This window comes from Semicossyphus pulcher, unplaced genomic scaffold, assembly GCF_022749685.1.
Source record: "Semicossyphus pulcher isolate SPU_LCO1_2020_fin unplaced genomic scaffold, fSemPul1.0.p SCAF_2, whole genome shotgun sequence".
NCBI classification, from domain to species: Eukaryota; Metazoa; Chordata; class Actinopteri; order Labriformes; family Labridae; genus Semicossyphus; species Semicossyphus pulcher.
The window spans coordinates 25693325-25717456 of NW_027211693.1; the positions used below are offsets into that span (position 1 = coordinate 25693325).

Sequence of the window (24132 nt, forward strand, 5' to 3'; positions counted from 1 at the left end):
TCTTCCTCCATCTTGCTCTCACTGTACATTAAATTAGCAGTTCTCCCTCATGACTCCTCTCCCTTCTGCCTCCTTTTTGCTCCCGCTCAGATTGGGAGTGGCATCGGGAGGATGATCCTAAAGGAGGAGATGAAAGCCAGATCTGGTTCCTATGACAACGACCCCTGGGGCAGTGCGAGGAATTCTCGTAGTGGGAGCAAAGAAACACTCACTACGGGCTACGGCACCACGGCGTACAACAACACTGTCAACGGCTGTAAGGATCCACCCTGCCCCCTATGCATTTCCCTCTTTGTCTCTCGTTCTAAAAGCAGATGAGCGGCCTTGCTTTGCCCCTCCCAGTGTGATCATGTGTGATGCCATCAGGGCTTTTTATGGGCCTCAATATCTGCTGTCGCCGGGCTTTGGGGCGCGGGCAGTGAGGGTGTGGATGCAGGTCAGGAGAGGTCATGGCTGCTGTAGGCGAGGCGGTTTATTGAGATGGAAAGAGGCTCATATAGTTAAACAGCTGTGGGCCAGCAGCAGCAGCAGATGTGGCCTGTCGTTGTTTGGGGCATATCTGATCACACTGGTTCAGAACCAGGGGGCGCACATGGAGCCAGATGTGATAAATCCGGACCTGAAGCTACCAGAGCTGTTTCTGTTGACTGGTCACGCAATGTATTAGGAATATTATTTTATCCCCTGATATTCAGACACAAGCCTGCCCTCATGAATATCCAGCTATTCCCCTCTTCTTTTCACTTCCTGTTCCATCTCTTTCACCATCTTCCTCATCAATTTGCCTCTTCATTCCAGCTCCTCTCTCTCCTGATATCCCTCCCTGTATTCTACTCTGTTAACTCTCCATTTCTCCATCTTTCATCCATCTATCTGTGTATCTATCTCACTCTCTTGCTCACACAGCTGGTGTCCCATATCCTGGTTTATTAATGAGCAGTAAGATCTCTCATTAAAGCTGTTTCTCTGATGGGAGGGGACAAAACTGAACAGGACTCCGTTGGCTACGGTTGAAAAGCAACATAGGCTTGTACCCAAACAAGCTGGGTTTAGCGATTAGATGCTGAAGCTCGCAGTGTGTCTTTGTGTGTTGTTTTTTATTTTTTTTATTCCCCCCTTTCTTCCCTGAACCAGTCCTGCCTGGCCTCTTTCTGCCTTCTTGCCCCTTTGATGTTTTGTGTGCCTCCCAGGCCTTGATGGGTACCCAACTTGCTTCTTTTCTCTTTCTTTGTTGCGCCTCTAACTAGACAGATGGCTGTCAAATCTCCACTGTGATTTCCCCTGAATATTTTCTGAAGAGTTTAATCGAAATTCAAAGCAGGGTAGATTAAAAAATGCTGCAGCATTTCAGTTTTTAACTGCATGTAAATGCTATTTAACAATATAATCTGTTTATTTCACAGCTCCAAGATCTCAGTATAGTGCTGACAGTGGTGAGTTTACCTTTCTTATTTCATGAATATTCTCTAATGAGGCTTAATGCAGACCACCTCAGCTTGTGGTTATGTTAGATTTAAATAGTAGCTGCTTTTACATTCAGCTCTTGAACTCAAGTTGAAATTAGGCCACTAACGATGTGTTCGTGCTTGAATCGATGACCTTACATCAACAAAGCTCCAGGATTTTTTACACACATCTGGAAAGGATTGGCTAGCCAGTAGCGCCATCTTCTGGCGCTATACTGGCACTGATTTAAAAGCACCAAACTTCAAAGCACAAGCACCAAATTTTAACCAACTCTTGGCTTGTCCTACTTTTTTCACTGTCTTCTGTATTTTTAGATTTTGTTTGTAAGTCTGCGTCGCTTCCTGGATACGGACGCAATGGCATCCAAAGGGTGAGAACACACGACTCAATAAAGCATGATTTGCTGTATTTGAGGCCTGTATTTGTGTTGTGGTTCTGACATTAAAAAAAGGCTCTAGAATTGAGTATTATTAGGCTTATTTGTATTCCCAAATGTGTAACATGTGTTTGCATGTATCAGGCTAAAAACATGCAGGATGTGATTATGTTTAAGTTGATGTCCCTCTTTTAACTCGCAGCCTCAGAGTGCAGACTGCTACCAGTACCAATATGACACTGGCAGTGAGGTCAACTGGGGAAGCAGAGGTAGTTTTATACAAATTTAAAAAAACCTGTACCTTATTAGATTGAAGCAATTAATTCAATGTTTTTACTATTGTACTGACTTAATTCTCCCCTTTTTTCTCCCAGCAGAATACAAGGTAAGCTTTTAATTTAATCGCTTAAATAATTAATTCTACATTAGGCAGCCTTCATGTTGAATTATCCCCATGCTATTGTAAGTAATTGTCTGAGCGTTGATTCATAATTTCTGCTTCTACCCTTCTGAAGGTTTACCCCTATGAAGCGCTCATAGTCACCACCAGAGGTCGCAACAGGCTGCCCAAAGATGTAGACAGAGCCAGACTGGAGGTAAGTTATGAATGGGCAATTAGGCTGAGTATGCTAGATGGAGGTTTCACCTGGTCCACCTAAAGTAGTAGGAGTGCTAACAAGATTTCACTATGTTTCACAATAGAATCTGATCCATTTGACTATTAACTACAATAACCACCAACCAAACTCTATGAAATTTTTTTAGCACTTTTTAGCACCAAATAAATGGTAAATGTAACTGTTCAGCTGTATTTCTTTTAAAATATTATCACCTTACCTTATGTTGTGTTCCAGGTATGTAATTCTGGTGGGGAAATTTCTTTTCCATTTTTATTATTTAATTTGTTTACTTTGTTGGCTTAGAAAAAAATACAATAATCACTCATGGAAAACAGAAAATTTGAACTTTGTGTGCATGTTTGGATCTAAATTTGTCTCTTTTATAACCTTGATGACTTTAATTTTATCTAAGGCCAATTGAAAAAAGTATTTGAGATTTTATTGCTACTGAAAAAAATTGTAATTTTATACCTGGATTTTGTCTCTTCTCAGCGTCACCTGTCCCCAGAAGAGTTTGTCCAAGTGTTCGGCATGACTGTGGAGGATTTTGACCGTCTGGCTCTGTGGAAGAGAAATGAGCTCAAGAAACAGGCCCGACTGTTTTAATATGGACGTCTGTTGAAAACTGCCATATTTAGAGCAAGAGACTTAACTGACTGTAGGAGGGGTACATGAGAAAACTTCTACTCAGTTTCACTGCCATGGCTGAGAACCTGTTCTAGATCTCCTCAAAGACGAACCAAATTCTGGTCACACCGTTGTGGACTCCTGAGATACCGAAGGAAGGCTGCAAAGACATTATGCACAGATGGACTGATGAACTGTTGGAGTAGAGTGTAAGCAATAGAGACCGTAGTGCAGTTGTGCTGTGCTTTTTTGAAGCCTGAAGGATGGAGGAAGGCGAGACTGTGCACCTACAAGGCCACATGTAGGGATGTCTGTGACCAGAGCCACAGTACTTAAACATAAAGAGGAGATTTTTGGCTTTGCCTTATTTGTTATGCTCTCTTAGTTATGAGTGTGCAGCACCAGCAATCTGAATGAGTAGAATGTAGAAACAGTATATCATTTATGACACTTTATCAGTGTGAATGATTAGATGAGGAGAAAGAATGGGTGAGCATACAGCGTCACTTTGCTTTGGTTCATAAGGTTGAATTTTGTTTACCTGTTTTTGCTCTTTCACATAATTACTGTGTCCCTCTGGTTTACACTCACACAAAATGAAACAGGAACGTTTTTCAATTGTATGTGTGACCTGCATTGATTTGTGTGCAAATGAAAACCAAAGTGAGAATGCAAATATACTGATTAGCAGATCACCTCCATGTAATGTTCTGGTTAAATATTTAAAGGTCACCACTAGATGCAGTTCACTGTGCAGGTGTACCTAAAAGAATGTGCAATTCAGTAGATTAACTTGATAAAAGAAACACAGATTGAGTCCTCCAGCTTCATGTTTTCCAGCTCATTGCAATAGAACGATGACAAATGTTTCATGATGTGGACTGTAGTCATCCATGCATTTACTACATTCACTATTATTTATATTCTTTGATGATAATCCAATAATTTTGTAGCTCCAGAGATTATATTCACTTACGATGAGATGCTCTGCAAGGTATTTAACACACTGACAAAGATCCAGGGTTGTTGAAGACTTTACTTCTTTTGAATACTGTTATTTTTGATTTTGTCACTAAAAATTCAACTTGAAACAAATAAAGTCTCCTATTTCTTTCTATGAAGCCTATTTGGGGAATCAACCGCTTGTAAAATATGTGTGTGACTTTTGGGGAATTACAAGGCGTATTTCACCTTCTTGTCAACTAAATGTTAAATTAGCTAGCACCCAAGTTAGCTAAAGGTTTAGCATAAGGTCTTGTTACAGCTAACCCTCCTTTGTCAAAAAGACACAAAATGCTCTTAGCCAGCACCTATAAATCTCGGTTAACCAAGTACCAAAACTGAAGTGTGAAAAGGTTAAGAAGTTTTCAGTCTGAAGTAGTTCCCAGGCAATCTGTGGAGACTGCTTCTGCTAACTGTCTTCTTCACATGAGCCCTATAAAACAGCACATTTTTATTTCTCCCCCTTTTTTTGTATAATTGAGCCGCTTATAAATTTAATGTGTTGATATGTGCTTTAGGGAAACAGCTAGTTTGATATATATAGTTTTTTGTACCTCTGGACAAAGCCAGCTGTTTCCCCTTGTTTCCTCTTGTTCAAAGCTAAGCTTAAAGCTCCTGTGAGGAACTTTTGGTTTGTTTTGATTTTGGCGCCCCCTGTGGACAAAGCCGTACCTATTCTCTCTTTGCTGATTTACACGCTCAAGTGTTGGTTTTTAAGAAAAAATCTCATCCTGCTTTCTTTAACACTCACATGTATCACTTACTTTAAATTTTTACCCCGGAAAATGTAAATAAAGGAAGCTTGCAGTTAACCGCTTCGTCAGACCAGCAGTTTCAGGCATTAAAATAGATACAGTATCAATGTTGTTGCTGATGGTCTGCTGTAGGTCATACAGAGTTATTATTTTCAATCTGTTTCATAACCAGTGAAAAACTCCTCACAGGAGCTTTAACATCTTCTGACTGAAGCTCGCCAAATGCATTTAGCGTGCGCCAACTACGGACTTAAAGCGGTATCTCACTTCCTGTATAACTCGACAGAAGCAAGCATCCTCCCGAATCCTCCCTTGACACTACTTAATGAACTTCAAGTATCACTATAACTATCTATGATGCATTGACAGTTCCTTGCAGCAGCTGACGCTAGGACCCAGCAGAGAAGCAGCCTGCGTGAGGTTTCTGACCGGCAGATCTGTAATGTTGCGACAGTATCTGTCAGCAGCGGCCCCACACGCCTCCACACACTCACTCACTCATGGCCCCACATTGAAAACTCTCCCATGGACAGCACCACCAGCGGAATGGACACTAAAGGCACCAAATGTAAGTTTACTTTTTAGTTTGAAACAGTGCTGCAGACGAGATGACTGCTACGGTGAGTGCCGAGTGTTTTGTGTTTTTGTGCAGGTAGTGGATTTAATGCATGATTGTTTTATGTGTTAATTGGCTTCAAAACGATGGCAACCTGTTACCCACCTTGTGTGTTTTCTTCCCACCACATCTATTTCTGCACACTTTTGGCTGTGGACACCTGTGGTTTTTATTTCTGGCTATACTAGCCTGGCTAGTATTTTTTAAATTTCTAATCTGTGTGACTCAGCCACAGTAAATTGTTTGAGAAGGCCCACATAGATGGGACACTTCCCTTTCCTCCTGTAATTCCCCCTCCTGGTGTTCCTCTAAGAAGACACAATGGCAGTTCACTTTAAAAACAAATAATGTTGCTTTGGTCTCCCTCCAGCTGCTTGGAGAGGAAGAAAACCAAGCTCTCATCTCAAGTTTGATTGTTTTTACTGAAAGTGAATCTCACTCATCCTGAGTCAAGTTAAATATCTGGATGTGCTGAGAGATTAGGCAGTCATGGTTTGATATTGGACACCACCAGCAGAGAGCTCTTCTGCTCTGGAGTGATAAAGTACTTTTTATTTAAATAGCCAGAAATACAGCATGTGTTTCTGGCTGTGTGTGTTTTTCTCTGGGAGGGGTGCAGTTGCCTCCTGCACAGTACAAGATTTTCCACATTGTAATTGAAAACAAACACATTAGCCCCCCTTGTGGGCTTGGTGCAATGTCAGCAAAAACAGCAGTAAAAGATCAAGTTGTGACCCAACTCAGTATTTCAAATATAACGTTTTTATCCCAGCTCGTAGTTTATGTTTCTGCTATCCTTTTTTACACATCAGCTGATGTTGCTTATGCTGCTTTTAGAGTGGTTTACATAGACTTGCTGCAAGCCTTCAGGCAGGTAAACATGTGACAGTGATTAAAGAATTAATGGACACTTTAACTCCACTAACTAGAGGTGAAAGGAAATGGGACAAGCTGCATATGATGCTATCTTTTCACAGCTGTTTCGCCTGCAAGAAAAAGATCTGTTTTTAGCCACAAATATCCCCATTCATGATTTACTTCTTTTCCATCCTTCCTCACCTTGTCACTATGTGGATTATGTGGATGTTACCAGCGTGTTTGGTGTGTACACAGACTATCTTAAGGAGGAAGTGTCTTCAGGTCTCGTCTATGTTGGAAGCAATCCACGCCTGTCACTCCCATCTCTCCCAGCATGCACACACACACCCTTACAAACATACAAACACAGGAATTTAGCTTGACTGACTTTCTGTCTGAGCTCTGTGTTTGTGTAAACACCACAGGAGAAAACACACGGTGACGGCTACTGATCCCTGGGGAGCACCCTGCTGTTTGTGCTGTATTTGAATGCTCTGATTGGCTGCTGCTAAATAACTTTCCCTTTGTTTGTCCTATAAAAGGCTGTAAGTGATGGGTCTATAAATTACCTTCCAAAAGATCCAACCATGAGTTGATATTTGAGATTGACAAAGCAACAAAGGTTGTTTTTGTCCCTTTTTTGAACCCCAAAAGTTGCTGTGTGGAGTTATGTAAGTTCAGATGTCAAGCTCGATGAGATTAATGAGAGGCAGGTATGGGCTTGAATATTCTGAGTTTCTTAATATGCACGGTCCAAGCCAGCTGGAGCAGCAGCAGAGTAATAAAGGTTTAGTCTCCACTGTGAGAAAGCAGAGCATCAGGTGGGTGTGAGAGGGGAGAGGCTGTCCCTGCAGAGATGCACTGAAATGGTGGGTTTGTCTGTGATTTAGCCCAGCTGATAGGATGAATCGTGGCTATTGTGAGGTGGTGTTAGAGCATATGGAAGTAGTTGTGGACAAAACAGTAACCCATTTATATCGCAATTCTGCCACAGCGCCGTAACGAAGCTCCGCCGTTATGCCGCCTTTGCCATTTTACATTGGACCAAGCAATGCTGGTGTAAAGCCGCCCCAGTGGGTCTTTTTGCAATGCGTTACGGCTTTGCGGAAGCAAAAGGTGCGCAAGGTGTAAACAAACAGACAGAGCATGCTTCACACACACACGTATGGCGCTGTTCTGCCAGATCCGCCATTTAAACTGATACCGTTTCACCGCTGTTACTACTGCCGATGTCGGCTCAGAGGTGAAACGACTCCGCTCCATCATTCAGCCTCCAGGCATTTCACACACAAGACAAGGCGTAACAGAGGCGTAATAATCCCGCCCTAAACTGGCAGTGTAAAAGGGGCTTGTGATATGGTTGGTCTCAGTCTAAATGTTACACTGCTGGGGTTAAGCTCAATCTGTAGAGCAGGCGCCCCATATACAGAGGCTAAAGTCCTTGACGAAGCAGCCACAGATTCGACTCCTGCCCTCGACCCTTTGCTGCATGTCATCCCCCACTCTCTTCTCCCAAAATGTTCTGTCTCTCTTCAGCTACCCTATGAATAAAGGCAAAAAGCCCCAAAAATAATCTTAAAGGAGCAGTTCGCCCCTGGAAAAAGCCACTTTCAGTCAAAGTTGGTGTTCTCTGTAATCGATAGAAGCAATAATATTTCAAATTGGCGCCATAGCTGTGGAGAAGTTGTACAAACAGCTCGTGGTTTCGCCCCCTTCTACATTCCTACAACACCCAGCGTGCATTGCGACACTCGAGTGAAATACTACTGTTTTCGCTGCAGGCGATGGCTCAGAGCGGTACAGAATCCAAAATATGACGAGAATATACCAGTGGATCGTCTAAAAAATCTTCAGGTCTGCAGTCTACTTTTCAAACCTGAAGATTTTGAACGAGACATGACATCCAAGGTGGGCGTTCTAGATTGAGGAAGTGTAGTTTAGCAAGCTCCCTGGCCTCCGCCAGGTGACGCGGAGGTTTCCCAGGGCCCATTGGAGAAGCGGATAGCATCCTCCAAAGGCACAGAGCGAACTTGCATTTTTTTCCTACCATAATGTAATTAGCTCATAATAGCGTGATAGGACTGAGGTTGAAAATTGGCGAACTGACCCTTTAAAAAAAAAAAGAACATTGCTTTTCCATCCATGTCTTTCCTGCATTTCCTGTATTTGTGTGGTCAGAATGTGCCTCACATTTGTTAATCACGTACAAATCGCTAATGTCTCAACTTGTGTATGTCATGACACAAGTCTTCTGGCTTTTGGAGGACGTCTGTGGGAGTATAAACAAGGGTTTGAATTGTTAGAAATTAAATTAAAATGTGGTTATGGAGGGTATGGGTTAGAGGGCAAAAGAGCATAATTAATATGCAGTCTGCTATCGTCATCTAGCCAGTGGTCAGTGACCTCATTGTGCATCTGTGCCATATTTTCTCATGTATCATGCTGTAATCTGCATTTTTACATTGCAGAATCAGAGTTTGTGGAAGTAACTTGTACTCCAAAGATTCTATCACTCTTAAGGGATTAGTTTATTTCTTCATTTTACAACCCTGGTTCATAGTTTAAGCTATCAGCACTAAAATATAACGTGTCATAGTCCTGATTTTTGGACGCAAATGCTCAGTTGGAAGCAGCTTTCCGATGGGACCGAGGAAACGGGAGCCTTCCTCGCAATAAAAGCTCATCCTGTGGTGCAGGGCGATGTCAGCACTACTTTTACAGTCATAAGTTATTGTTTTGGCAACACGTTTTAATGTTCACCTACATTGAAACATCTTAATACTTCTCGCCTCACTACACTCTGTTATAAAGCTGTTTCCAGTGTAGCCCTCCTGTCTATTGTCTCTGCACTGCTTCATGAACGCAGTGTTATTCTAACTAATTGGAACACCAGCTATGATAATATGAGATATAAGGAGAGGGGATCTCCCTTCCATATAATAGTTATTTATACTGTACATGAAAGGTTCATAAGTTTTTATCTGCTCTATCAGCCTATGAAGTCTTTTGACATAAAGTTAGTGTGCAGACATGCAGACGCTCATACATGCAGTATAGTAAGATATGTATATGTATATATGCCCCATCATGCATGAGCTATAAATCATGCATGATTGTGGACCAGCCCTGTAAGAAGTGGAATTCCCCTCTTTAACCCTTGTAAGATGAGGAGATCACTGTGAATCATATGGCTGAGATATGTCAGTGTATGTGTGGGCGAGCACATTATAGGCACTGGTCAGTCTCTGCACAGCTGTTTGTATGGGGCTTCCATGGAGATATGCTGCACGACATTACGGCAGGGGACTGTTGCGTGTGTTATGCGGACACACACTTTGAAAAGTTAATTTTTTTCTTCTGTTGCAGAGGGGAAAACGTGACAGCGCCCGGGGTGTGCATGCGTACAGGTACAAGCCAAATACTCTGAGGGAAATTTCAGGTTTATTGTAGAAACTTGGCAGAATATAAGAGTCTTACTGAAAGACTTGCCTAACCTGTTATCAGTGTCACTATATGTTATGAGAGCACTGAAATATGAATTATGTTAATATATGGGTATATAAATTTCAATGTTTTGCCCGTAGGGACAAACCCAGGCTAACAGCTCACAGTGTACAGATGTCTTAGTACTGGTTCTGTTAGGCAGCCAGTTTGAACAGGATTTACAGAAACCTATAGTGTGCCATCATTTCTTCCTGCTGAAACATCAGTATTGGTATTTGTGAAGTAACCTGAAGCTCCAGTCATGTTTTAAGACATATAAAATGCTCTTCTTGAAATAATAAATTGAGTCTGATATGTTTAATTATCTTGTAAAAATCCTCCCAAGGCATCTCCTCCTTCTCCCTCATTAAAAATTCCTGAATCTGCATAGGCCCCGCCCACTATGTGCTACGTTTCTCCTTTTGTAAAATTACAGCCAAAAACAAAAAACTTTGAAACCTAGCTAGCTTGAATGTAGTAATTAGTTGTAGTACGTCAACGTAGTATGTCATTGACGGTTACAGCTGGCTCAAGCATCGCCGAAGTGGTTGCTATAGATTGCACACAATAATATGCATAGCGTCACCCCGTCCATTAACGGGATTAGCGCCTTAGGTTTGTGACCTCACAAACCTGCCAATCTAAAAAACGTGTTGTTCAGCCTGTCCTTGGTACACTGCAGTTTAAGAGCAGACAGGCCCAGCCATGGAGATGACTGCTGATGTTGTCCCTGATATGTCTTGTAGCACATGAAGAACACCACATGAATATGTTAACAAGGTTAAACACTTAATTTTCACTGGAGGGGGTCTTGGTGGATTTGGTGGAACATGATAGAAATAATGTTGCTTCTGAAACATTATGACCTTAACCTTTAGAAATAAAGGAAAGCTGTGGCACATATCTCTATCTCTATATGTGTGTGTGTGTGTGTTTGTGTGTGTGTGTGTGTGTGTGTGTGCGTGCGTGTGCGTGTGCGTGTAACAGTAAAGTTTACCTTATGCTGTGGAAGGCCTTCATATTACTCTGATGAAGAGCATCAAACATCATGGAAACCCCCTGAAAATGTCTACATTCACATTACAGGTCTGCCACCTCGTTAAAAAGCAGACAGATACACCTTGATGTAACATGAAAAAGCACTCATTAAACAAGATGACTATTCTGTCAGTGATTGGCCCATTGGTTTGTATCAAGTAATGCATGACAAAAATGAATCAATCACAACTTCTTCACAACAATCTTTTCTTTCGACACTGTTGTTGTTCTTGTCTGTCTGTGTAATGATAACAAAGACTTATGAAACATCGAACTTGCCACCCCTTTTTACTCATCAAACTAATGTTCCATTATTTCACCCTCCTTTAGCTCTGTCAATCCAATCTTCACGCTCCTTTGCAAATTGACAATGTGAGGGATGATTCATTCTGGAAATTGTAACGTTGCATAAAGATAGAATTCAGGTTAATCCAGTAATAAAAGTATCCAAAATACAAATGGGTGTGCCCTTATTCAAAAGACATATATCCCAAAGCAGCTACATAAACGTGGGTTAATCATTCGTAAGTCTCCTGAGATACAGTGCAGCTACATATTATGTTTAATAAAGACCAATAATATCATTACTCAGTGATCTACCTGTTAAACTTTAAAAATGTAAACTACTCTACACAATACAAAGACAACATTAAAGACACCTCAGATCATCCTTGATAAGAACTTTTGCTCTACATCTTGGTTAGATTCAGACAACAGCATGAAGACACAGAGAGTGTGTCCTAGTTTTCTGGTGAACAACTGAAGACAGCGCTCTGCCCCGGTCAAAATCCCATTAACACAAAAATCCCTAATGGAGACAAAGCAGCTCCTTTTCCCTTTCTGTGTATGTGTGACTGCGATTCTCTGCGTGTGTGTGTGTGTGTTTTCAGGCGTGCATGTGTGTTTTGTGTATATTACCCTCGTCTGTGCAGCATCAGTTCAGCAGAGCTTCCACTTGCAGAATAGCATCTTTCTCAGTGTGTGAATACTTTTCTGTGAGGGAGACATAGCATTGTGGTGATCTCATAGGACTCAGGGCAGATACGGGATCTGAATAATACCGAGCGCACTGTAGAGCCTTTGTCTGGCAGCAGGCAGAGTCAAGCCCTCTGTGCCATCTCAGACCTGAATAAATCACAGAGCACAAGATGAAAAATGAGAGAGGGGAAGGAGGTTCGGCAGACATGAGACATCCCCTAAATCATGGTCAGTTCTCTGATCCTTAACCTTTGACCTGACTCCATATTGAGAAATACCCGAGTGCATCTGTCGCCACCTGGCCAGTGCAACTACTTAACAACCTGTAGCCTGATGTTTTCACGTTTTCTCATAATTTTTTTTCATTCAGGGTCAGTGGAAAGATCATCCAATCCCATGATGCATTGAGAAAAGACCGGGAAATTCCCTAGAGAGTTTGCCAGTCTGTCACATCGCTAAACTGGTTGAGTTGTTCTATTACCAGTCTCACAAATACGGATTAATCAGTTTCATCAAATGTATCGGGTGTTGGTTAGTACGCCAGTCACAAGCCAATCCGTTACCAGACTTTATTACCCCCCCCCCACACATTGTCAAAGCAGTAGCCTACAATGCAATACTGGAAGAAAACAGTTTGAGTCATGTGACAATAGTGTAAACCAAAGGTGTGTTGCTAGCGGTGAATGCAGGTAAGCCAAAGCTAGCTAAATGTCAGCAACCTGTGTTCCGAACATACATATTAAGGCTATATTGTTTTTATTTAAGGTTGATATAGTTGAAATTGATATAAAAACAACCTAAAAGCAGTGTAATGTAAAAATCTGTGGGACACAGAGTGTCTCGAGGAGACACACGGCCAGCTGTTGCTAACGTTAGCTAGCCTTGTTTCCAGGTGCTCAGCTTGGTTTTATGTAAGGATTCCTTCAGTGTAGCCAGGCTATTTAACAATCGTGGCAATAATATTACATCCATACAGGGTTAGTAAAGTATGGAAGCCCATTAGCGGACATGCATCCATACATTATATTTACTCCATTTTCCCGTGTTATTTCTGGTCGTTTACTCAAGATCTCGACTTATTTATCATGAGATAACAACGCTGCACCACCGTAAGGTCAGATGATCATAAGTCGTATCCCCAGAGTTTTAAAAGCACATAACGAACATAGAAACAGGTTTAACGTATTCCGCTAAGGACTTCCGTAGTAAATTGTAAATAGACTGCACTTATATAGCACTTTTCTTGTCTTCTAACCACTCAAAGCGATTTTACACTATATGTAACATTCACCCATTCATTCACACACTGATGGCAAAGGCCTAAGTGCCAATCTCCAATCAGATCTGTGCCCATTCGACATGTGACTGTAGCAGTCATGGATCTAACCCCCAACCTTCCGATTGAGAGACGACCGACTCTACCACTGAGCCACAGCCGGCCCTAGTTAGTAGTTTATAGCTAGTAAAAATAAAATAAAAATGTCTGTTTTATTATTGCAGTGATATTGAAGGGGAACTCCATCAATACTCAAGTGTTTATATTGGAAAATGTATAGGGACAATAAAATGGTATTGGAACATCTCTATAAACACACACATTTGATTATCTGCTGTTGAACTGCATTGGTTACCAGGCACCATTGATTTGACATCTAAAGAAGGGAGGAAAGACTAGAAGATGGACCAATCTGGCATTAATCATTTTGGGGGGGTAGAGGAAATACTGTCACACTGAGAAAAACAATGGAAAGACTGTTCTGTGTGTGAGGAGTTTGTGAGCTGTTAAACATTTCTTATCGCTTGTTTACTGCCATGTCACACGACACAATGAAATTATTACTTGTTCGATGCACTACAGATTCAGCCTTTATTTGGCGGTTTATAAGAGAATCTGCTCAAAGGGATCAAAGCCGGAGTGAAAAACAGTAGAATTAAAAATGAGCAGCAGGGCTCGACTAACCTGACCTGTAACTGGAGCCCTTGACTCGCTCACTGCTGAGATAGCAACTTCCTGCTATCGCCACTGCTTCACAGATTACTCAGCTGCAGTGAACACATTGTAAGCTATGTATGTGTGTGTGTGTGTGTATGTGTAACTTCAAAAGCTTCAGTGCTCCTTTGCTGCCCTTTCCAAAGCCAGTTAATGCTTAAACAGGTGAGTGGGAGTGCACCAACCCGTAATTCCTCCCTTCCATCACCATGGAAACGTCTCGACTGCTGAAGAGGCCTTATGACTTTGAGTTAGATTTCTTTCTCTCTGACGAGCTCATTAGAGTGGCCTCGTTAGAGGGAGTGAGGAACCATGTTCAGGCTAGAAATGTGTTAGACCTTGACTGCAGGATGTTTGCAAATATTTGCAAAGATAGAGGGAATTAAACCAAAACCTTGCTCTTCTGCAGAGTATAGAGAGTGTTAACGAGACGCTGCCACATAACCGTTTTAACCTGTGTCTTTAATGCACTGCTAAGGAGTCCATTTGACCACGTGTATTGAGATTTTTGTTAACACACTTGTCATAAGAACACATTAGCTTTCATACAGTGGGTAAGTTCGTGGGTTAGAGTGATCGGATCGTAATGTATTTGCCTATTGTTTACACAAAGCCCTGTTCACATGTGATACCATTGCCTAAAACATATTTTAAAACCAAGTGTTAACAGTGTTTTAACTGATATAGCAGGGGTCAGATGTGATTTTAGTGCTTATGTTTGCCTGTAGACTTAACCACATCAATAGTATAGACTTAAACGTAACAATAAACTGTATTAGTTCAATACAATCCGTGGTTTTTGATCCAGTAAACACGGGCAAAATACAAGAAGAATGCATACCTACGTTTTTTTTCTTTGGTGCCAACTTGACTGTAAGGAAGCCTGGAGGGACACTTAAGGTCTTTTTACATTCCACCACAGCGCAAATCTGTCATTACGCCACCATTACCAATTTACATTGAACCAAGCAACGGCGGCATAAAACCACCCCGGTGTCTGATTTTAAGTTGCGCACCAGCGTTGTAGAAGCAAAAGGCATGCAATGTGTGAACAGACACTCACATGGCGCTGTTCTGCCCTGCCGGCTTCGCCATTTACACTGACGCAGTTTCACTCTGTTACGCCTGTTACTACCTCCGACGCTGGCTCAGAGGCGTAACGACTTCACCCCACATTCTGCCTCTGTGCGTTCTACATTAAAGACGAGGCGTAACAGAGGCGCAGCAGTCAAGGCTTGAACTGAAAGTGCAAACGGGGCTGTTGTTAACACCTGATATTTTTGGTGATCTGAACTGATCTGTATTCAGATGTTGTTATTGTCGTTGTCATTAGGACACATTAGTGTTAATACTTCATGTATGTGTTTCAAATGGTCCAGTGTCCGTATGCTCAACCACCTCTCTTGGTAGAATTGATCACTATTGCTGTGATTATGTTTGACTTTCTATCATCATAACCACAAATTGTATTCATTGATTACACTTCATGGTGATGATCCTCTTAAATGAGGCACAATACAACATGATTACATACCACACATTTGTGAACTTTAGTGCCATCTTGACTGTATGGGAGCCGGAAGGGACAACTTTCTGTTGCCCACCAATATGTCCTGCAGAGAGTGTACATTTAATTTTAAGTATTGCAGTCAGCTTAAGTTTCAGTCTGTAGGTACCAACCAATTATTTCTAAAGCGAGCAACTAGGACAGAACAATACCTTCTGTATCCACAAAGTAAATCAAAGCATCTATTTCCCTGGACTATTTCCATCTCTTGTGTATTTACTGTATTTGTGCGCACATTTGTGATTATCATGGCATGTGGAATGGGATCCTTGCAGTATTTTATGATACCCTGAGGCATCTCCTTGTGTACAATAAAAGCAGTGGGGGGAGCATGTTTTTCCCCCCTCTCCTCTTAATTAGTACACCTTTACGACTCCGCCAAACCAAAGTTTTTCCACATGCGCCCCTCACCTGCTGCTCAACCCTAGCATGTGTTGCAGAGTGCATATGCTGATTGTTTTTCCGTCCACCTACATTATAAACGAGCATGTCAGAGCCATGAGAAAGGACTTCTCCGTCTCAGGGGGACACCTGCAGCAGCTAAATAAAGGTTTGTTATTATGCCATAATTAGGAGCTCTATTATATTGTCATTCTTTGAAATACAGTGTAGAAGCAGGCACACTCAATCCTATCTAGCGAAGGATCTAGATAGTGAATTGAGAATGGGGTCACCAGAGATTGAACAGTAAAAGTGGGACTAGGTCAGCTGACAGGAAGAGGAAACAGAAGGCCGGAGGTGATAAGTGATGTCATCAGTAGAGGGAGGAAGTACATCTCTATGGGGAGCATATGGGGCATCCCAATACGGTTGGTGAGACCATTAACTAATGTAGGACAGGAAGAGGGTTTTGTTGGCAGCATGCAGAATGAGAAATCAGTCTCAGAGGGTCTTCAGTTGTACGCTTATCAGAGCCAACATGTTCTGACTGTGTGCTTTAATACATTTTCAGATCTAATCTCTCTGCATTATAAAAGGCCTTTGTCTCACCTGCCATCTCGGCTTCTGTCAGAGTGTCTGGGTTTCGGCAAACATGGTACCGCCACAACAATGTCCACAGTAGTGTGGTACCTCAATCCACAAAACAAAAAATGTATCTTTCAAAGCTCGGTAGCTAGTTTGAATATTAAATTTTAATCTTCAACACTGATGCTTGGTATGACATGATATAGTATCTGACACCAATTTTACTTAAACTGAAATACTGTCGGTCAAAGCCTGTCCTCCTGTTCAACCTGCTTTACTCGACCTTCCCCACTTGATGCCCTTGGACTTGCCTCCTTTCCCCATCTACACACCTGTTCCCACTTTTAATCAGTCCAGCAGTTGCCTGACCTTCCCCACTCACCTGTCTCCACTTCCCTCATCAGCCAAACTCCATACCAGACCATTATCTCTGTTGACGTCTTGCTTTTTCTTTCCCCTTTGGAGTTTTGGTTCACTTGAGCCCAGCTCTGTCTACCTGCCCACTTGTTATCTGTTACCAGTTTGCCTTCCTGCCTTCGTGCCAGTACGTGCCTGTGAGCTCTCTATTGCACAATAAATAGCGGGTTGGCACTAGCCCATTTCCGTCTGCATTTGGGTTCTTCCCCTGCTGCCTTCCCTTCCTATCGTGACACTGTCCAATTTGTTTAATACTGCCACTGTAGTTGAACATTCCACATCAGCGCAGGCCATCTTGCTTGTTTACAAAAATGTCCCGACAGCACTAAATCATCTCATCAAGCTTTTCCCATCTTAGATAACCATTATAATTGGCCTGACCTAAATCATGTCGGATTAAAATCTGTCCAAATGGGAGGGCACACCAGACGCATCTAAAAACAGATCAGTTCTCAGATTTGTCTGGTTCCCAGACTAAGTTTGTTCTACATTTTCTGCTGAACTTTAATTTTGTTGCTTATCCTGGGAATCTCATATAATTTTCCTGACCCTCAAATGAATAAAGGAAATCAACGTTAATGTCCTCCCCTGTGTGTCTGACAGAAGCCAGTAATAATATTAAGTAGCACTCAAACCAGTAAACTGTTATTTGGGTCAGTGGAAACATTCGGTAATGGTAACACTGACAGTTTAGATTGATACTAAAGTATTAAGCAGATAAAAGCAGTTGCATTCGTTGGAGTTCGGATGTGACTAATATATAGGTCAGATTTTCTTTCTCATTTTAACTCTGTTGGTCCCCATGTGTGAGGGACATGTCTCATCTTTAGCTGCTCAATGCACCACTATGTTTACAAGCTGGCTGTTACATGTAGTGGCTGTGTGGTGCTGGGGAAGTAGCAGACAAGGTGGTGGGCTTTGAAACCTCATTAATGAGAAAAGAGAGTGAACCGAAACAGTAACGTTTCCATTTAAAAACACTGAGACAATGACATTAAAAGATGACACAATGCTCCGAAAATTCTTCCCGAAATAACGACTACCCAGGCCAATCAGTAGATCTCATCTATGACAGTCACAGTTACAGTCATCATACTGATTTGTATCTCTTTCCCGATAGACCAATACAGTCTCTGTTTGCTTATCCTACCTCAGGAGATGTGACTGCCCAGGCACGTTTTGTGCTGGGGAGAGGAGAGTCGTCAGACCTGGGAAATGCCTGGAATCTGAGGAGTAGAGTGGGAGGAGATTTCATCATGATAGGGCACACAGGCTGGTGAGAGAAGTCATTGTTGGCACGGCTCTTAATGCTATTAAAAAACCCCAAGCACATCTGGTCATATGGTTTACCTCACCTTTGTTAGCGTGCGTCGGCTGCACACGCCTCTTGGATCTACAGACAGCAAATGCGTGTGATATGTTGCGTTCTGAATATTATGAGTCAGCTACTTTCTCTTAACATGCATGTCCCAGCTTTGATGACTGAGCTGGATGTTGTTATTTAGATAACCCTCACACGGCATGAAGATGACAAACTGTCTCTTTACTGAAAATCCTCTCCTGTGACTCACTTAACATGAGATAAGATTTTGCTTTTTCACGCACAAAAAAACAGCTTTTCTCTTGCTTTCATAAGTTGCTGGGTCATATTGTTCTGCTGGCTTTTGAGATGAGACAAAGACTCCCTCACTGTGTTTCTGGACACCTCAAAGTCTTCAACCTGCAGCGGATGCAGTTGGGTAATGTCTGTGTATTCAACATGTCCAAAGACAATAAGGAAGGGGCGACTTCCAAGAGAAACCCAGCGGTTTTCATTAGACTCTGATCTCTTGTGGAGACACAGATGGTACAATCGTTGTGAGTTTCTCACAGCAGCTTAGTCTAGCAGGAGTCACCTCTTTTGTGGACTCATCTGGAAAATGCATTTCTTTTTAAAGTAATCCATCAGTTTATAGCAATTACCTGGATACCGGTATGTCTGTTTTAATTAAGAGCTATTGTATCCAGTGTAGTGTTTCACAACCCAGTGTGCCTTCTCATCCCTCCTCTGGCATCCGCGCTTTTACAGAAAAGGTCAGAGGTCACGTTTAGTCACAGTGAGGAAGTCTTGCCCAAGCCAACAGGGTGTGTCTGTGACATTTGTCACAGCAAGAAAAAAGAAATGTTAGGAAATCCAAGAAATGCGTCCGGGAAGGTCTTTGGTAGGAAGCTGGTAGGAAGACTTCCGGTCCACTTTGTTAGAGCATTCATTTTCCATTTTTCTACACATCCTTTGGAGGGTGAACAGTTCCTATGAATGCCCCGACTCCATCGTGCATGTTCTGTCGCTTATTGTTCCTTTGTGTCCTTCACAGAAATCACCTCTTACTTATTACTATAGGTTCTTTTGATGAATTGTCCTCTTGAATGTTTTAAATGGTAGGTATAGCTGCTTAGTCTTTTTTTTTCTATTCCAAAACAAGACTCAAAGTCACCTGTCCAAGGGGTGCTAAGCTGCTGTAATGCTAATTAGCTCATGCTAATTAAACTGAAACAAAACAACAACTTTTCCATTTAGAATTTCAGTGCAAATCATCAGGTTGTAATTAAGATATTTCACTCGTCATTCTTTACTTTTATTCACTTTATTGCTCATTTTAAAGGGACATACACCTTTATGGCTAAAATCTGCTGTTTCTACAACCAGTAGACTTACAGTGACACTGAGTGCATCTACATTAGTTAATAATAAAACAATAACCTTAAATCCAATCAGACATCAGCTTGGGCGGTATACATTTTTTCATACTTTAATACCTTTTTGCCATAATATAAAAGGTATATGAAGGTATGTGAAGAAACAATATGCTGGAAAACTGCTGAGCAGCTGGTTGGAGGGGGAAGTCGCTGTCACACATGTATGAGATGGTTATGCATTTACTTGGACATGTCTTGCTACACAACACAGGATTATATGAAAGTTAACATTAATTATAATACTTGCAGATCATACCATCAGGATTTCTAAATACCCTGGTGATAGAAGGCTTCATGGTCAATGAGTGTCAGCCATTGAGATTGTCAACAAAAGGTACTTGGAAAAGTGAAAAACCTTCACTAAGAAGTCAAACCTCATCCGGGTTCATCCATCATCACCACTCATACTGAGTCTCTCAGAGCAGTTTTTTGGAGTGAGTTGAACATCTGATAAGTCTCATGCACCTTGCGAGTCTATGAGCTGGGCTGTTGCAAAGCGTCAGTATGGATTGGAAATTAGGAAAGGCTGAATTAAGACAGATGAAAAGACATACAATTATTGAGATCATTACATTTGATCGGCCCTTGTCTGCTTTCTAAGAGTAGAACTAACAGAATTGTCATGTGTAATCTCTATATGAAGTAGCAGTGACTTGAGTCCCCATGAAAAACCTGCAGCCTGCCATGTTTCCACTTTGATTTTGGACGTTCGAAATTCTGGCAGTCAGATTTTGTTACTGAACCAGAACCATGCTAGCTGTTTCCTCTTGCTCCAAGTCTCTGTGCTAAGCTCAGCTAACCATCATTTTCAAACAAATGAGAATGGTTTTCATCGTCTATCTGAACAAAAGTAAATAAGCAGAAAATCTTAAATGAAGTACTTAAACTAAAATGTATTGAGATTAGAAAAAGGGGGTCAAAGGGTTCAAACCAGAATCCATAACAGGTGATCTTGTGTTTGACGTGTTGCAGCCCTGCATCCAGATGACAGTGTTTTCATCCTGTATCTGTCATTAAGTTACAGCATACACTTTCTTTGTCTGTGCATGTAAGTCTCACCATTGTTGTGGATATGGTTGTGTATTGTTCTGTGTGTGTCCGTGGTGCAGTGTAAGTGCCCCATGTGATTGAAAGCAGCATGTTGGGGCACATGAGTTTGCCCCAAGGCGGCGAGTCATCCACGTGTAACTCTGAACTGTCTCAACTCGCCTCCACCTCCACTCTGTCAGACTTCACTTAATCCCCCTTTTATTTTTCACCTCATATTTTCTAAATAAAGGCGTTAAAACAAGAAGAACTTTACTGGAAACATTTTACAGGTATCTTATTAGTCAATGTCTTGAAGATGCTCTAATGTAAAGTGTAATGCTTTACTGTATCTGGTGTGTGAATGGGTTCACTGGCATCTCCTGTATGGCCGCCCCTATGTGGATCCAGTTAAAGGTTAATAATGTGTTGAGGGAAAGAATGTGAAAGAATAAAGAATGTGAGTAAGCTATTAGTCGACATGTGTGTGTTTACTCAGCAAGCCTTTCCCAGGTGCTATACGATCCCTAGGATTACAGCGGAGGGGGCTGCAATAGCACACACACACACAAACAGAGCACCACCTAACCCCCCTTAAAGAAAAGAGAGGAGGGGAGACAGAGTGGGAGGGAGGTACAGGGAGATAACAGATCAGAGGGAGGGAAGGAGAGGTAAGGGGGGTGTGAATGCAGCAGTAGGCAGACTTTAGCTCACCTCCACAGAGCGCACGGGCAGCCTTTGACTCTGGAGTATCTCCTTCAGAATCTGATTGTACATGAAAGAACCGGATTGTCTCCTGCTTCACCTTGGAAAATGGTGGGACTCTCATCCACTGCTGTCGAAGGTAAGAGTTAAAGGGAAGTCTTTGGCTTTCTGAAGGTAAAGAAGGGGGAGCGATTCCTAAAGAGATGTAAATGTACAGGACAATGTGAAGGCACACAGCTGCAGCCATCACACAGGAGCTTTGACATCAGGTGATGTTTACTTCATGCCTTCAGCGTCATGCCAACTCGCTGAAATACCAAGAAAGGCAGAAATGTTGAGTTGTTGGGAAAGCAACATTTTGCCACCCAGACTCAATAATGAAACATTGTAATTTTTAAGCCAATAGAGACTCGTTGTTTGGTGCAAATTCCTGTGTGATTAGCTGGAACGTCTGCCTGCAACAATATTGTGAAACTGATTGGTGCCGAATGACTGAATTTTGCCTATTTCAGCATTATGTGAAGTTATTTGTGGGTGAGGGTGCAATGTGTGGCAGACCATGAAGAAGAAAAAAAACCCTGTGCACCCTCTTGAGGTCACATTATTGATCATATCAGGGTTTGTTGGACATGTTAGCACAGGTGCTCAACTCGCCCCCACCTTACTCCCCCTTTCTCTCCCTCCCTCAAAGACTTTGTACAGAAACTCTGCTAATGCAAGCCTCTTGTAACAGTCTGCACTGTTAAACAAACTCTGCGTCACTACACAATGCACACAAACTCTGCAGACTCTGGCACTATTAACAAGGTGAGGAATGTGTCCTGTGTTTAACAGCAATTGTCAGACTGGTGTGAGGAGGTAAAAGTTTGTGTGCAACGCATTCCTGCAGGCGTGGTGCACTGCCTGCATCCATCTTTTGTGCAGACAGTGCAGCTGTAAAAACCCCTCATCTTGTGGATTTAGATGTAGAGTAACCAGTATGTGCTTTTTGCAGCTGGAAATATTGCAGTTTCGCCCTGGTGTGGCTTTAATCAAACCATATCCAACTTGTTTTTAAGCAGCATTATTGTCTTACGCAAGCTTGTGTGTAGCTTCCCTGGGCTTCTGGGTTAAAACAGTGTCTTATCTGATGTTAGCGACATCAAAGACACATCACACTCTTACACAAACACACAGAGATTTAAAGGATCATACGCTGCTTTAGATGTTTAGTAGTGTGGTGTGCATTATAAAGGCATGACCAGGGGATTAAGGATGGTCCTATACGCCTCACATGTCAAATACTGCTTTTGGCTGAAGCAGACTCCTTGAACGCAACGTTGTGATTTCTGTGCTATATTTGATTTAATGCTGACTGGTATAGATTTCACTTTCTCTCTGCTGTGAATGAGTCACGCAGTGGATAAAACTCTATCTTCCACTCGATTAGGGGAAGCCCAGCGTTAAACCAGAGCCACATTCTAAGCAGCTGGAACCCCTGGCAGAGAGACAGCTCTCCCCAGGCCAAGACTTCCCACTCTCATGAGTTTCCTCTTCATCCCTGACCTCCCCTTCCTCATTTCCCTCGGGGTGAATCGGATTTTTAATGAGGAGACATTCCAAGTCCCTCCATGGATAAAGTCCTTAATGCCCGCTTCTCAGAGTGCGAGTGCGCTCTAAATACAATAGACGGAAATCACACTTGTAAAGAAGACCAAGTGGTTAAACACACACACCTACTGAACTGCAGCTCTTTTGACCGCAGCCTTGGCTGGGCATTGTTAGGCCCATAGGAAGACCCACCTCAGGAAAGTATGTCTGTCTTTAAGGAGTGGGAGCAGCCGACTTAATGTAGAGCAAACATTACTGAAAAGCACCAGATACATCTCCCAGCTCATCGCTTTCTGCTTGTCAGCTGTGATTACGTACAAGCTTTTTGTGTCCGAGTGATACATCCAAGAGATTATTAGCTCCTCAAGCTAGCACAGAAAACACAACAGGCTGGCTTGTGTGCCTCTTGTTTGACCAGGCCCTCTAACTATACATCATGCAAGCCTTCCTTTACACGTTGTGCATGTCAGTGTGTCTGTGTATCTTGTGTTTGTTTAGCAGCAGGTCTATGACCACCTGCAGAACAAAGACTTTTCTGGCTCAGCGTCTGTCCCGTGGCTGACCTCCAGCAAGATGCACGGTTCAGCAGGTCTAATGTGACTGGACTGTGAAAATGAGGCGAGGGGGAGCGAGTGGGTGAAAGAGATGGAGGGAGTGAGAAGTAGCGGTGGTGGAGGGGAGGGGGGAGGAGGCAGACAAGTGTGCCAGCAGTGACTCAGCCAGTTCTCATGAGTTGATGTGGATTTCAGGATTATTGAGATGGAGTAATGTGTGTTAGGATGCAACAATACAGACAGAAAGAATATAAAACCAAAGCTTCTGAGAGGATTGGTGGCACTTGCTTGTGTCTGGCAGAAAATCCAGGGTCTCAAACCCAGCAGCAGGTTGTGGACCTGTTCTCAGGATGTCCAGCAGCTGCAGGAGCCAGACGGTTTATTTAATTTCTGCTCTGAAAACAGGGAGTGGAGCAGTCCCACCTCTCAGATCAACATGTGATGTGAAGCATATATCCCCATTAAGCCACACAGTGTTTTAGAACCTGTAGAGCCCTGTGAGGAGAAAGTATTACTGGAGGTCTGTCTCTGGCTTACGTGAACGCATGACTTGAATCTCCCGACTGTTAGATAACGATCAGGTCCCAATGCTCGCTGGTACATTTGGCCTGCTCTGGCCTCTGTTAAGTGGTCCTTCGATTATTCTTCTCAGGTTCTCATATTTCTGCCAACATCTTTACAGAGCACTTAATTTACCTTCTTAGCATTAAGAGTGACAGTTGATTGAAATTTGGGTTTGTGCCCGTCGGCCTGTGAGCCAG

The 24132-nt window shown here is 42.3% G+C and overlaps 2 protein-coding genes across 4 annotated transcripts in view; both read left to right on the forward strand.

Moving 5' to 3' along the window:
* Positions 1–4174, forward strand: part of ablim3 (actin binding LIM protein family, member 3) — a 51083-nt gene extending 46909 nt beyond the window's left edge. The window contains exons 17-23 of the mRNA XM_069669840.1: positions 91–256; positions 1404–1433; positions 1782–1837; positions 2046–2112; positions 2218–2228; positions 2359–2439; positions 2956–4174. Of these exons, the coding sequence (XP_069525941.1) occupies positions 91–256; positions 1404–1433; positions 1782–1837; positions 2046–2112; positions 2218–2228; positions 2359–2439; positions 2956–3069 (525 nt within the window). The 3' untranslated portion in view covers positions 3070–4174. The remainder of the gene's footprint in view (positions 1–90; positions 257–1403; positions 1434–1781; positions 1838–2045; positions 2113–2217; positions 2229–2358; positions 2440–2955) is intronic.
* Positions 4175–5337: 1163 nt separating this feature from the next.
* Positions 5338–24132, forward strand: part of afap1l1a (actin filament associated protein 1-like 1a) — a 29296-nt gene continuing 10501 nt past the window's right edge. For 2 of the 3 annotated variants that reach the window (XM_069669486.1, XM_069669487.1), the window contains exon 1: positions 5338–5415. In XM_069669486.1, coding sequence (XP_069525587.1) covers positions 5373–5415 — 43 coding nt within the window. In that variant the 5' untranslated portion in view covers positions 5338–5372. Of the gene's footprint in view, positions 5416–21242; positions 21367–24132 lie in introns of those variants that run through there. The other variant, XM_069669489.1, reaches the window with a different exon arrangement.